At 29.8% G+C, this 16,371-nt stretch overlaps 1 protein-coding gene and 1 long non-coding RNA gene across 2 annotated transcripts; one reads left to right on the top strand and one right to left on the bottom strand.

Annotated features, from left to right (window-relative positions):
* Window positions 1-2,541: 2,541 nt before the first annotated feature.
* On the top strand, window positions 2,542-4,844 carry LOC149986621 (uncharacterized). Its single transcript, XR_016499996.1, has 2 exons — window positions 2,542-2,719; window positions 4,269-4,844. It is a non-coding gene; the product is annotated as an uncharacterized LOC149986621 (long non-coding RNA).
* Window positions 4,845-8,684: 3,840 nt separating this feature from the next.
* LOC112274778 (uncharacterized) lies at window positions 8,685-10,189 on the bottom strand. Its single transcript, XM_024504538.3, has one exon. The coding sequence runs from the start codon at window positions 10,015-10,017 to the stop codon at window positions 9,607-9,609; it is 411 nt and encodes a 136-aa protein (XP_024360306.1). The 5' UTR covers window positions 10,018-10,189; the 3' UTR covers window positions 8,685-9,606.
* Between the last annotated feature and the right edge of the window lie 6,182 nt (window positions 10,190-16,371).

Below are 16,371 nucleotides of genomic sequence, written 5' to 3'. Positions count from 1 at the left end.
CAATGCGATGGCAAGATTGTGAAGGTAGGAAGGATCAACAGCAAGTAAGGAAGGCAATGAAGTATAAAGAAAGAAGAGAAGAGAAGAGAAGAGAGAAAAAAAAAAAAACACATACACATACACTTACACAAAGAAAAGATAAACAGTAAGGTATATACAAGTTTTTAAGAACTAAGAATAATGCATAAGAGCGGTGTTGTTTTACATGTTGTCTTGCTTGGAAATGCACTAGGCATCTAGCTATTGAAGGTGAGGTTGTGTTTCACAAATATTCAAAAAATCCTAATAGGTTTCACCCATATGAAAAGAATATAATCCAAATTCTGATTCAAAAGTGATAAAAAAATACTCTTCTTAGTAGCTTCAATCACACATAAACCTCAATTACCTTGTTACTTTCATATTTAAGCAATTTAGATTTTTCTTAAAAGCCCAAATTCTAATCAATAAGTTTTGACAAGTTGTAACTTCTAATTTAATCGTCCACTTGATGTGAAATTTTGCATATAATTGTCAATGTAAGTCTCTTATATGCTACAAAATTTTCAGCCCAATCCAACTTATAGATTGTTAGAAAACCTCTAAAAACTGCATTGATGTCACTCAGCCACCAACTTGAAAGGTGAAGCAAAATCTTCGGTAGTGATTTCTCCCTCTCCAATTATTAACTTTGACTCAAAATTAGTATGCAGCTTGATCTTTAAGTCCTTCAATACTATGCCAAATTTCACCTTGATCTGACAAGTAGATCTTTTGATATCACAGAAATCCTATCCAACTCCAAACTGCCAACTTCTGATATGTTCTTGTATCAAAACCTAAATATCTTCCAATTGCACCATTGGATTTCCACAAAATTTCACATACACTTAGAACACTTAATTATATAATCATTTTTAAAATTTAAACTTTTAGATGTGACACCAATTTTACAAACTAGTCGAAAGTGCTAGTCCTAATTTCATTGTATAAATCTCAAGTTGCCAATATAAACCTTGACTTCCAACAATAATTGCTAAGTCTCTCCAAATCCTACCAAAACCAACTTTGCATCTCTAGAAGAAGCTCTCACCTAGCTCTCAAATCCTAATCTCTCATCTTCTAATGAATCCCTATTTTGCCCTAGGTGGTCGTTTTAGTGGCTAGAGGTCTGATTTCGACCACGTCTCACAAACAGTCAATCCCTGGGTATCAATCTAACCTATCTTAAGAATTTTTTAGCCCAACCCTATCTTTAACTTAATCCTAGTATCAACTATACTAATTATTTACCTCTTCTAATCTGATTTTATCAATTTATAGTCTTTCTAAGGTAGTAAAAGAGTTTCTATAGCTAGAAGGTAAAATTACTAATTAACCTTCAATCTACTAACTATTAAGATGAAAAAATAACCTAAGAAGCTTTTATAAAAGCTATGTTTGGATATCTTGAATTATTATTGAATTAAAATAATTAGATATTAATTAGAAATTTAATTTTGATTATAGTTTCACTATATAGTTTTATTACATTATGACAATGGTCATATTGATAATGTATTGAGAATGTTTTATAGAAATATAAGAGAGTATATAGAAGGAGAAAGAGCTTCTAAACAAAACTATGTATTGATGTGGTTGTCTCACTTGTATACAAAGAGAAGGAGAGAAGATAAAGAATTTCTCTCCACTACATTTTAAATACCGTAGCTACAATATTTATTGTATTTACAGTGAATGTTATGAAGAGCACCGACTACATTTAATGCTCTCAACATTCCATCCACAAGTACCTTCTAAAATGGTCTTTTCCTAGTTATACATTAAAACATAGTTTCTTTTTAAATAAGAAAAAAAACAAGTAAAAACAAGCATATTTTAATGTTTAAAGGAGCTATCTCCACTACAATAGAGGGATCAATAAAGGCTATTAACAACTCTTCCACTCACTATTTAGGTATTGATTCACTTGCATTCTTTTGGAAGATTTTTCTCTACTACATATTTTGCCTTTGATGTGTGCAATTGTAACATTATTGTTCAACAATTAAAAAAGACAAAAGAAAACCAACAAACATGCCAAATAAACAAATGTACCATCAATTCCACTAGAAGATTTTAAACAGCATATAATGAACCATTCTTCTAACTTATACAAATATTTAGGTTTTTATTTTATTTTATTTATTTTCATTTATTTTTCCACTTTATTCCATGTTCATATTCACAACGTGCAATAAGTATATGTTCATGAATAAAAAACAGTGGCTTTCAAAGTAGGTGTTAATAGATACATGGATGTAAAATAAAATCTGTTCTAAGAGGATAAACATTAAAATATTAAAAGTATGAATGGGTCACGTTAAAACGCGACAACTGAGTGGTCAATACAGCACCATGCGACCACATCGTACATACATATCAGTACAGTACAACCGGACAAAATACATATTGTTGGATGTATAGTGGACTCCATCCACACTACCTTCTAGAACCTTCATCCAAACCCGAGAAGATTTCAAAAGCATATTCTCCGCATCGCCAAACGAAGGACCAGTGTCGTCAGAGACGTGCGAGACCTTTCTCTCGTCGATATCCGACGGCCTCTTTGTCCATCCTCGATCCAACGCCGATGCGTTTTTCGAGCTCCTCGAGGTCTAATCCACCTGCGCATTCAATTGCGCTTTTGTTCGAGTCCGGTGCGGAGGATTTTGAGCCAGTTTCGGGGACCTTCGAGGAGGTAAACAACACTTCACTTTTTTGTGGCCCCATCACACAATCTCTCGTCCCGAGGTTTTGTCTCGTCACGGGATTTTGGTCCAATCCGGACGCTTCGGGCTTCCGCTGCCTCGCCTCCAAAGAAACTGCAAGCAGCTCCGTTTCGACCCAGGAACGCACCTCTGTAGCAGAAGTGAAGTTTTCGAGGTGTCTTACATTCCCTTTTCTACGCTGGGTCGCTCACATAAGCTCTGAACGGCTGGTCCCTGTTCGGTGAACTGGGCCCTACTTAGTGGATCGGTCAGTGCGAGGCACGACTTCAAACGGGACCAACTGTGTCTTATCGAGACGCCTGTTTCTGCGCAGCGTGTCGGGAGATTTATGAGGTGTTACGATCTGGAATAGGAATAGTGAAGCTGAGGCTTTTTGTCCGTCCCCCCGTTTTCGACAAGGCCTTGTACTCCACACCGCATCGCAGTTTTGCATGTTACTGCACCTGTGAAGTAGATCCATCTATGCCGGGCCTAACCTAAGTTCGTTGTAGCCCAGGTTTGCTCCCAGAGAGCGCTGTGGGACCGCATCTTCAGTGACGAGGAAGCCGAAGGATCGTGAGCAGCTGCTGAGGGAGAGGTGTTGATGTTTGGGTTGGCTGGGCGGTGCTTGGTACTTTGCAAGGGCTGTGGTGATTTGTAAGTAGTGACAGTGCGACATGGAAGAGTAGTGTACAAGATCGTGAAACTCTTGGTCATCGTCGTCACATTGTTCAATTTGGGTTTTGTTTTTTTGATATGTGGGCTGTTTGGGGAAGTCAGGAACACAGAGTTTTGCGAGCCAGTGTTAGGTGATTGAGTTTCCTTCTTAGAATCGGACTCGCCTTTTGCGTTTCGATAGCTAGAGTAGAGTGTCGTGCACGTATCCGTGTCCTTTTGTTTATTTTGACATTCCGGTTTCTAGTGTGTAAGTTATTGGAGTGTGTTAGGATACGAGACAAGAAAGATCTTCGTCGTCTGTCGATTCGACCTCGCGTGAGGCTCTAATCATTAACTGCGGAGGAGTGGTTTTGGACTATTGGGATCCATTAGTATGGTTGAGAGTTATAAGTTGCAGGTACGAGAGATTTAGCTTTGACTGGTATTTTGGTTTCGTCGAGGTCTGGGTGTTGAGAGTAATAGCGGCTGGTGGGTCGCAAATTATTTGTGACGAGTTTTTAAAGTTCTAGGGATCAGGCCAGTAAGGAAAAGATGGCACTAATGACGAGTCGCATTATCAGGAAATATGCGTCGTTTTATTTGAAGGCGTGCACCACCGATTGTTTAGACTCGGAATGGGAAATGTGCTCGGGTGCTCGTTCTCGGTCCTCTTGCACTCGTCTGCAGCGAGTGTTTTCGAACACTGTGACTCATACTCATGTCCCGCTGTCCGAGAGTCCCAAGCGGGAATTGAAGATGAAATCAGCGACGAAAGCCAAGAGGCATCAAGACTACTCGAAAAGGCAGAAGAAGAACTTGCCTAAGTTGTTGTGGTGAAGGTCCGGATTTTCTGGGAAGTTGATGCAGTAATTGTTTCTGCAGGCCATGTGTATCACTGATGGCGATGGCGAGACAGACGTAGTGGTTCTCTGCGCTGCTCCTCCAAGTGACATGATCAACATCTTATTATCCCCCTGTGTCCAACTTGTTTACTCTTTGAATTCAGAGTGATTTTTTACAATTACTCGAAGAGGTTGTTCGTAAAGGGTGAGGGCGAAGCGTGGCGAGGAGGATGAGATTTTCAAACACAGTTGGTGAGGAGTTTTCGATCTACCTGATTTTGATTGAAATCGGACTGCGTATACAAGTGCTAATGTTTGGTAGGAATGAGGCATTGGAAGAGCAAGTAAATCTAACATACTGCCCGTAATTTTTTTAAAACTTTTAATAATACTTAGCCTACTTTCAAGAAGGTTATTCATAGAAAGGATGGGCTGATATGCTTCACAAGCGTCTGGCTCTTGAAAGATGAGCCTTAGTTTGTCTTCCACATAATATGGCTACACTTTCATGATATATGAGTACTGTTGTGAAGCAACACAGTTCCAAAGTGACACTCCTATTCACAATTTTTTTCAACAGTTAGAACCCGCAACGGGTCTGTACGATTGATGATCAGAGCTTTAGATGTCTCCTCTCTATGCAATTTGGCTACGTCGTTTGAGACTTTTCCTTGACTGTCAACATCCTATATTTCATTGTGCTATGCATTGCTTCTGCGGTTAAACACTTTTTCATAGTCGTATCCATGTTTTGCTTGGGGTGTTCTTGCACAACATTATTATATATACTGTTCGAATAAGTCACTTTTCGCTCTATCGTTGATTCCAAACAAGCCTACGTTTTAAATTCAGAGTGAAAATCTGATTTTCACCTTCGCATCGATGTAGCCTGCATGATAAGTTGTTCATTTATGCCTGGTGGTGTGCTTGAGGCCTCTTCTGAGGCCATCCCATTGTTTTAAAAATTATTCCACGAGTTTTACGAGATGAAAGACAGATAAAGTTTGTAGTGAGCAGACTCTCTTTACAGGGAGCTGTGGTATGTACAATTTCATGGGTTTTTAGTCTCTTAGTTTTATAGTTTTACTTGACAATTGTTCTTCCAGAACGGTGGAGAGACTTGCAGTTTAGTTGGTTTGAGCCAGTCTCATTTAAGCTTCGCATTAAGTTTCAACCATCCAATTCCATCAAACTCAGATCCATGATCATACACATGTTTATTATGACTTGTTTCACAATTATTGAAGATTTCTTAATGATGGCTTGTAGTTGACTGTAAATGAAGATCTAATTTTAGCTGGGATATAGTTTCAAGTCTTATAAGATTAAAGATTGATAATTTGATAGATTGATGAAGATAGTAGTATATACATTTGCATATATATATATATATATATATTATTTTTAAAAAAATATTCCATAAAATACAAAATATAATGCAATATAAGAAAATTTAATATCTATAATTTAAGAGAAAAAATATAAATAAATAAATAATTATAAAATATACAATTTATTTTTTTGAACGTCAATTAAACCATAAAAATCTTTTACAGAGAATAAGAATGTTAATATCTTTTTTTATTCAAAATAATATAATATGGAAAATTTTATGTATTTATAAAATAAATAATGCATAGATTTTCCTTGGAATATATATATTTGTCTCAAGTTAAATGCACTACATACCTCTAAATATATATATATATATATATATATACATATCAACTATTTATAATTAAATTCACTTTGATATAGAAAAAAATATTCTTTAAAAAATATATTTTATGCATTTAATATGAAAAAGTATCTTTTCATTCTTTGCTCTTAGGAAAAAATGATTTAAACAATACCATGCATAAAATCAAATTATCTTTGGAACATATATATATATATATATATATATATATATATATTAAAAAATAATAATTTAAGCATATATTCAAATTCCTAACATAAAAAATCAAATAATGTACTTTTATATGTAAAAATATATAGTTTATTTAGAAAATAGTTTGTTAACTTTAAAAATTTTAAAATTAACATAATATTGTGTATATATATTTATTATTAAAAATAAACTTTATTATTCATAATAATTATTTATTTTTGAAAGCTATTTTTTATTAAAAAAAATTATCACATATATTCAAATTAGTTAAATGCTAACATATAATCAAATATTTATTAATATTTAAAAACATAATTTTTTTGGAATGACTGTATTTCTATAGTATGCATATAGACAAAACTTGTATTAAATAACTATTGCTTTTAGCAATCACATAACATAAGTTGGTAGAGGTATTAGGTTAAGAAAGTGTCTACTCCACCTTATATATTTTGTGATTGTTTAAGAATTTTAAAATTTAGTATTAATGCTTAGCACTTTAGCTATGTTGATCACTTAATTGAAAAAAATAAATAAAATAAAATAAAATAAAATAATCTTTGAGCTTCAAACCATTAGAGAAATATTCAATGTTTTTTTAAATATTAAAAAATAAAATTGGTGGATATTAAAAAGATCTAAATGTGTCTACAGTAATTATATTTTATGATAGGATCTTCATAGTAATTTGTGTTTAAAAAGTGTGAAGACTAACTTAGGCTTGGCATATGTTTTTATCCAAAATTATAATATATGGTGGTTATAGAAACTTTGTTCAAGACATAATATATGACTTAAAAGACCAAACTTTTTAAAAAAAATTGCATATACAAACAAAATAATTAAATTGCTTAATTGTAAGGCCTATTCTAATTGTATAATATTTGTTAGCTAGAAATTTATTAAAACACACAATTTTATTTTTTTCCAAATCATATTTAAAATAATATCTATCTTATTTTAATAATATATTATAATTAATTAATTTTAAAATATAGAACTTACATTTGTAGATTTTTAATCTTTAAATGTATGACAAATTACTTCAATTTAAAAAAATAAAGGTTAAAAATTAGATTGTATAAAAGCCATTTCAAGACAAACCTCTCAAAATTTAGTTATTTACACTCAAACAAATTGAAAGAATTGTTGCTTTGGTACTTGTGTATGTAATTATTCTTTCTAAATAAATTAAAACCTTTAATATTTATTGTAAAAAAAGTATACTTATCTTTTTATTAAAATTTTATAAAATATTCTATAATATGGTATTTGAAATTATTTAGGCTAATTATGAGTTGTTGCATCCATTGTAGAAGTCATTGTACATTAATATAAAATATAGTTTCTAAATTTTTTAATATGAAAGTTTTAAAGCAATATAAGCTGTTAGAAATTTTATACATAATTTTTTTGAACACTTGTAAGTACTAAAGTGAAAAAATATTTAGAAATAAATATTCCAAAAAAAGATAAATGAGTTGATTATTACATAGTAGATTAAAAATATTTTGACTTTTTTAGAATAGTGCATTGTAATACCTACTAGTAAAAAACAATTGATGTAATATTTTATTAATGATATAAAAGATAGATGTTAGAGATTGTTTTTTAGTAGTTGTACTAAGTTGTATCAAAGTAAAAATTATGTTTCAAATAAAAATCTTTGTTAAGTTCAATAAACTAATGCTAATATTTAGTATTGTAAACTTTACAATAAAGATGTAAAAGCTCACGTTAGCCCTAAGTGTTGTGGCATGTAAAATATTTCTAGTTGACTAATTATTTTATAAATATTAATAGGCATTGTAATACATGTGGTGCATTTTATTTTATTTTTGCATTTTATGATTATAAATTAGATGAACAATATTCAATATGTTCATTGCATACTTTATATTTAAAAACAAAGAAGTATTATAAATTTTTGTTATAATATACTATTGGTATTAGAATCAATAAAGGTCCTAAAAGCTATGTAAATAATGCATATAAAAATAAAAAAAATAAAAAATAAAAAAAATAAAAAAAAACTTATCATTGATAAGTAAAAATTGATATTAATTATAGTTGACTTTTGGAGAGGAATTTTTTAGCATATCCAAGTGCAATAAAATAAAAGTTTGTTTTATGTATGTGTTGTTCCAAATGCTATCTTATTAACACAATTTATGTAATCATAACACTAAAAGATAAAATAATATCATTTTTGTATGACCTAGCAAGAACAAGTTTCTTTAAATCAAAGTACAATCAAGTTCCTAATTGATTGGCATAGATACACAATGTAGTATTATATTTTTTTAAATTATTTATTTTTATTATTGCTAGTTTGTATTAACCTTAATAATAAGATATAATTTGAATATGAAAAATATTATATCAATATGGTTTGATTATCAACAATGATTATTTTATTACAAGAAATACTAAAAGATTCTTTTAGTATTTCAACCAAGGTATGTGATGCTGTCTTAGCAAGCAATGCCACTACTATGTAATGTATTAAAAATAAGACAGCTTGACTGGTTTTAAAAGAATACAAAGGTGTACGTGCAAAATAGCTATGATAAAAAAAGCTAATATATTTAGGTCATAAATTTGCTACAAGAAATTGAGTTTTGATTGCAATACAACACATTATAATTTTTGTAACATTTGTAGATAAACGGTTCTCTAATTTATTTCTAACTTACAATAGATGAGGCAGTTCCCAACCCGACATATGCAGCGCCCACGGGGCAGTGCTTCTCATCTGCTAAGCTATAAACCTTTCAGGCTCGTCCCCTTCAAGAATGGCCTTAGTTGTGATCAGAACCTCCCAAAAAGTTGTGCCTCGTACAACTTCCTAGCACCTGTACCGTCTCAACCGATCCCGCGGGACTTTGGCCAAAGAGATTCTAACATTTTTAACTTGGTCATCACCCAAGTTAAAATTATCGAATGTCTCTTTTCTTCTCTTCTCGCATGGTGAACTTCAGATTATCACAGGTAAGGTCGCTTTGGTAAAGAACTAGAAGAGCATGATGTCCAGGTAGCAGAGATGCCTTCCAAGTCTCCCAAGGTTGGAGTAGCATAGGACGAACAAACTCCAACCGATCACCACGTTCACATTCGAGATCCATTCTTCGTGCTATCTCAGAAAACATCTCGTGACGAGCGTATGGTCATTATGGGGGTTGGAATGGACTGTGAGAATACGTATTCTTGAAGCAAGTTTTTAAAGAATAATTCACTGTCCACAGAGGATGTAACATACTTGAAGCAAAGTACAGCTACAGATGAACCCCCTTCACAGGCCATCCACAAGAGTCACGTACGCACACTCAATCAAGCATGGTACCACCTGTCTTTACGAAGACGATGTACTACGAGGTTAGAAATACAGAAAAAGTCAAACTATCGAAGCACACAGCATATTCAAGAGTGCAAGGTAAATTTCAGAAGTGGGTGGTGTTATTAAACACCCCTGTAATGATAGCAGAGTTTACGCCCGCTCCCCTCTGATACGGCGGGCCAGCTGAATATCCTTGGGCATAATCGTCACCCGCTTCGCATGGATTGCGCACAAGTTGGTGTCCTCGAACAGCCCAACCAAATACGCCTCAGAAGCCTCCTGCAATGCCAACACTGCGGAGCTCTGAAACCTCAAGTCCGTCTTGAAATCCTGGGCTATCTCACGAACCAAACGCTGGAATGGTAACTTCCTGATCAAAAGCTCGGTCGACTTCTGGTACTTCCTGATCTCACGAAGAGCTACAGTCCCGGGCCTGTAGCGGTGGGGCTTCTTCACACCGCCCGTGGCAGGAGCCGACTTACGAGCAGCCTTCGTTGCCAACTGCTTCCGGGGAGCCTTGCCTCCCGTCGACTTGCGAGCTGTTTGCTTGGTGCGCGCCATAACTACAAAGAACAAAACGTCGAACAACCTCGACAAGGACAAACAAGTCCCGACTCAAGAGAAACGACAGGCGCGCAATACAACTCTTACAAATCTAAGCTGCGACACAAGATGTTAAGCCAGAATGAGATCAAGAGTGCTCGAAGGAGCAGTATATCTGTTGGGAATGGAGGAGGCATTAGGGTTCGCGGGGAAATGCAGATGGCGCCACTCTCCGAATTTTAAAAAAGGTGGCGGGAAGCGGGAGGCGGGAAATTCGAAGTTTCTCATCTCTGTCCATTATCCATCATCGCATCTTCGTGCATGTATCGTCGTCATTCATCCATTTCCATTTTTCAATTGGGGTTACACATGAGTGTGTCTAATCAACATAAATGACTAATATCCCTGTTTGCCCTATTATTGGGGTTTTCACAACTAGTTCATAGTACAGAACATGAATATCATGCATTGTCATATTTAATACAAATTTTATTCTATTGTTTCATGGAAAGACTTTGTGTGGTATGGGCATCTGCATGTTTGTATACAAGAGTTTGGTTATTATAACTTGTTTTGAAATAAAATTCTGTAATTGTTCATAGTTATTAGCAACAAGGCTTGTCCTGAAACACTCTATTAATTTGTTGTTTTCTAACATTGAAAGTTACTCTTAGTTCATTTACTATGTACTAGTCAATAAAAGTTTTGTTTCAAAGTGTTGTTTTTAGTAAAATCTATTATTCATATGCATGGATATATGTGGGTTTTTTCATTATTCTAATCTCTTTTTTTTAATTTATCATATTATACAATCAACATAAATTTATATATATGAATTCTTGTCACATTAAAACAATAAATGAATTACTTCTATGAAACTTTAATGTATTATCAATAAAGGTTTATTACCAATATAATGATAATAAATTAGTAGCGAGAAACTAAAAAAAAATACCAAGCCATTAAAATTTGTAAATTTAAAATAAATTTTCATTTTTTTTCTAAATTCAAATCAATAATTTATTAAATATTAAATAAATATCTATTCTTTTTGAATGACACAAGAGTCTATTGAGGTTTTTATTGTTTGTCATTCATGTTCTTGACAACACACCTTTTAAAACTAAAGAGAAATCATAAATATAAGATTACTCAATTTATGTAGCAATGTTCTTAAGCTTGAACATTTCTACATTTAAAAAGCAATCAAAGATGTGACTTTGTCTAATATATCTAGTAACAATATTTAAGTAAACTATCATCAAAGATATAATTTATTCTAATTTATTTGAATATATTATTAATTTTCAATATCTTAGCATATTAAAATCAATCAAAGATATAATATTGTCATATTTATTTAGCAATGATATTAAACTCTATTACTTATTTATAATAAAAATGGAAAAAAAATGTTATAATGCATAATTTATTTATAAATAATATCAAGATTGAGCACTTAATTAAATAAAAAGAAATAAAAGATATGAAGTTGTCTAATACTTTTTGTAATGAGATTAAGCTTTTGTATCAATTCATACATGTTGTAGCAAAAATTACGACCTGATTAGATAATAATGTCAAATTAAATCAAATTATTGATATTAAAAAAATTCAATGTTGTGAGGTTGTTCAAATTATTTGACGATAATGATAAGCTTTACCACTTATATATAATAGAAAGAATCGATGATGTAAGTTTTAATTTTATTTTGTAAAAATAATTAACTTGAAATAATACAAGATTTGAGTTTATTAAATTTTATTAAATATAACATTATACTCCTATAATTTCTTATATAAAAGGTAATTAAAGATATAAGGTTTCTTAATTCTTTTGGCAATGATATCAAGCTTAAGCACCACTTTGGATCAAAAGTAGTTAATGAAGTAAAGTTGTTCTATTTATTTGGCAATCATATCAATTTTTTATAATTACTTATATAAAAATTAGTTAATAATATAAACATGTCTATTTTATTTAGCAATAATATCAATCTTGAGCAATAGCTAATATTCTTATTAGCTAAAGTTATAAAATTGCTCAATTCATGTTGCAATGATCTCAAATTTGAATACCACTTTATATCAAAGTTAGTAGACAATGTGAGGTTGTCTAATTTATAAAAAAATAATAATTATACTTAAAATAAATAAATAAACCTCCTATACATACATCTAATATAGAACCAATTTCAGCAATTGACTAATGACTCAACAAAGCATATTCCTTTGATATTCAAGCCTCTGTGTAAAATTCTTATTTATAAATGCATATGAATCAAAATATTTTTTATCCAAACTGTGTAAGCAAAATTTTTTTAATCTCAAGCAATAAATTGACACAATCTTAAGGATGTTTTTGTTCACCATCTTCAATAGACCACTTTTTAAGTTGAATAAGTTTAGACAATTGATTATTTTTTGGAGAAGCAAAAAAGATAAAGAAATCTTTATCAACAATTCTAACAATGGTACTAGTTGCATCAATGAGAGCATTGTCATGGCATGTGAGCATGCATGTAAGAGAAAAAGACACAAATCTTTTACCAATTGCAAGACAAAGCAAACAATTGAGGACAAGATTGGCCATACAAGACTTTGTATGCTTAAATATGATCATATTGAGGACAAGAATGAAACCAATTGGTAGTCTTCAACCTTGAGACAAATGAACATGTGACAAAGACATCTACTACATTGCCATAGTAGCACATTGTTGTTAAGGGTGGTGGTCTCTGTAGCACTTATTACATCCGCAAAATTATTGCATGACATGAATTTTGAAAGGAGTTGAGTGCATCAAGTTATAAGCAATTCCGAAATTGCATCCAACTAAAATAATCTTGATGAAGAATGGAATTAGATTCATTCCACATACAAATAGATACCAATTGTATTTTTGACATTACAAGTTTGAAACCTAAATTTGATTTTATATCTTTAAACACCACAAATAAATTGTTACACACTAATAAAATATTTTTAGAGCACTTTTTGATCAAAGTATTGACAAATACATCAAATTTAGAAGCTAAATTATATTTTTGGTTTTTAAATTAAAAAACCAATTTTTATTAATTTTAATTTTAATTTTAATTTAACTTAATTTAAATTGATAATTTCATGAATTATTAATTTTTTTAAATTATTAGTTTTTAATTATAAAGTGGAATATAGTAGAATCCTAGTTTAAAAGCCAATAAGAGAAGGCCACTAGAAGATGCTCACAAGAAAGGAAATAGAATAAGACTTGTGAGCAAGTAAGACATGTATGGTGAAGCTTAAAAGGGAGGACCATAGAAAAGCTTGGGAGAGAAGGGAGGAAAGTATATGACAAGGCATTGTGGAAGAAAGTAAGGAAATTGAAGTCTTTTGTTTCATAAATAGACCATGTGTTGATGAGACTTTGGAAGGAAGACTCTAAAAGAGTTTGTAATGAGAGAGAGGTTGATACATGACAAGGCTTTAAAAGAAGGAAGGAGAGGAGGTTTGTAGGAAGAGACACATAAAAGAGAGGGATATACAAGGGTTGAAGTTGTTTATTTTATAAGATGGTTTAGTCTGCAAGAATAAGACAATGATATATTAGAAGTAAATACAATTAAGTAAGATTTTTAAATTTTTAATAATTTTTTTGCTCATCTCTAAAATATTATATAATTATAATAGTAATAATATGAAATGATTAAATATTTTTAATACCAAATATTAAAATTAAATGATTATATATATATATATTTATATGATGCTCAAATTTAACTAATTACATTTGCAAAGATGTCACTTTGATGACAAAAAGTAGATGAACTTGCAAGTAGCAAGAATGTTGTTAAATTCAATTTACAACAAAAAAATTGTTATTCTACTTTAGTACCAACATATCACAATCAATTAATTAAAAAAACCAAAGGATCATAGCAACACTAATTTTAATAAATAATTATATTTATTAATACATTTCCTTAGCTAAAAAGAACTAAATAGAAAAAAATAGAAGTAGATTAAATTATTGATATCTTATGGAAAGCTTCTCAAATCTTTGTAGACTTTACATGTATTTATAAAAAATTGGCAGGTTGACAACTTGGTCAATAAGTTGGATACATATTGCATGTTTAGTTAATTGTATTATAAGTTGGCTATATAACACACATGTCAAAAATTAGTCCTAAATATTAGACATGTGTCTTGTAAATTGGATACTTTTTATATAGTCAATAGGATATTGTCATATAGTTCTTTAATAGATAATATATGAAGGCAATAGTGAGGCCTTTTTCACTCTTGTCTATGTTTTTCTTATACATTATCTTGGTTCAAGACTTCTTAATTTTTTTATACTTGACAATAGTCATTTTAGTTTCAATTCTATATCTATCTTTTAATTGACTATTTTTTTTCTTTTGATAATATAAGAATGTATTGTTATGTTATGTTTTTTTTTTTTTTTTTTTTTTTTTTTTTTTTTTTTTTTTATAATTCATACCTTTGATATTTTAACAAGAATCATAATTTTTTATATTTATTTTATTTTAATTTAGTGAGTGAATTATTTAATTTTTTATTATTTTATTTTGAAGGTTGTAGATTATTTATCTTAAATCTAATATTTTTTATATTGCAACATTAATTCTTTTTTTAAAAAAAGAAAACTATAATTTTTTGTAGAAATTTTTATTTGACATTAGATTCAAATTATTATCTTTTAATTTGACTTGTAAAAGTTTTTTATTATAGAAATAGAAAGAAAACAAATTGTAGATGCTACACTTAATAGAAATGAAAATATTTTTGCAACTATTATAGATCTTAATAAGATTATCAATACTCTTAAGACAAAAAAATTATTTATTATTAATGTCAATCAAAGGAGTAATTTTTCTAAACTTATGGAAGAAATCAACAATGAATTCTAATATCTATACTAAGAAGTCATATAGTTGAAAAAAAACAAGTAAACAAACTTCATAAATAAATCCAAAAAATATTAATATTATAAATACAAATAAGCATAGATTAGTATGCCAAATAAATTTGATGAAATAAGATAAAAATAACTTCATATTTTTATAATAAATTAGATTTTATTTTAAATTAAATATTTTATAATATCTTGATGGATTTACTCAAGATAATCAAGATGAACACCTTTTTTAAAAAACAAAATGAATAGTACAATGATCAATCCAAGTCTTAAAGTACAAATTATTTAAAAGAAATAAAACAAAACAAACTAAAACAAAACTTAAATGTTATCTACCAATGTCTTAATTCATGATTTAAATTGCACAAGCATATAATCTATATTAATAAAGAAATAAACCTATAAGAATTATGTAATAAATCCATAAATTTGATCAACTTGCTAAAGTATTCTATTACAATCAATGTGTATAATTCCATATAAGGTTACATAAAGAATTCCTACATAGTTCAATAACTAACAATAATCTAAGTTTATAAAAAACAAAGGAATAAAATTCATCAATAATATATTAAAATATAATTATATTTATACGAGGATAAAATTAGTTCTTCCATCTATATTACAATATGGCCCAAATTTGGAGTTTAAAAATTTTAAAGTCAAAATAAGAATCATAATCAATAATGGAAAAAAATAGAGAAACAAACAAAAAAAAGATTAAAAAAAGAATAACTACAAAAAAAAGATACATTCTATTTATTAAAATTAGAATTTATAAAAAATATATATATTTATAATTTATAAAAGATAATCCTTTCATCTTTTTAATGATACCAAAAACACATGATTTATAAATACTATAAGTTTTTTTATAATAAATTTAAAATAAAAATAAAATAATTTCAATTAATCTTAAAGACAATTTATTTATCGAATCAAAGGTTTGAGCCCTAGTAATGTAAACACTGAGGTAAACAAAACAGTGTCTTAGAAATTTTGAAGGTAAAAAGTATCAATAAATTTTGATTGGTTATATAATAAAAATTATATTTTAATATTTTATAAAATAATAAAAAATATATAATAATTATTTGAGAAAGATTTAGAAGGTTCTTATGCAATGTGAATCTTATAGGTCCAAAAATCTTCAAAATAAAGCCTTGATAAGTTTTGGAAGCAATTATCTTAGTTAGTCTAGTATTTTAACATAATCCTCTTTGTGAAAATTTGCTTGGTTCTTTAGACCAACATCTAAATTTACCTTTTCTATTTATATTTTACTTATTAAAAAAACCATACATAACAGTTAATAAGTAAACAAATCATGAAAAAATAGATCATGATTTTTTAGTGAATTAAATAATCAATAGAATTTTTAGTTGATTTGAGTTGTTTTGTTGCTAAAAGAATCTACCAATGTGTGATAAAACAACCTTAGCAAA

Source organism: Physcomitrium patens, chromosome 22 (assembly GCF_059467195.1).
Source record: "Physcomitrium patens ecotype Gransden chromosome 22, ASM5946719v1, whole genome shotgun sequence".
Classification (NCBI taxonomy): domain Eukaryota; kingdom Viridiplantae; phylum Streptophyta; class Bryopsida; order Funariales; family Funariaceae; genus Physcomitrium; species Physcomitrium patens.
The sequence above is the reverse complement of the archived record's forward strand: the minus strand, read 5'-3'. Positions and strand labels throughout refer to the sequence as shown.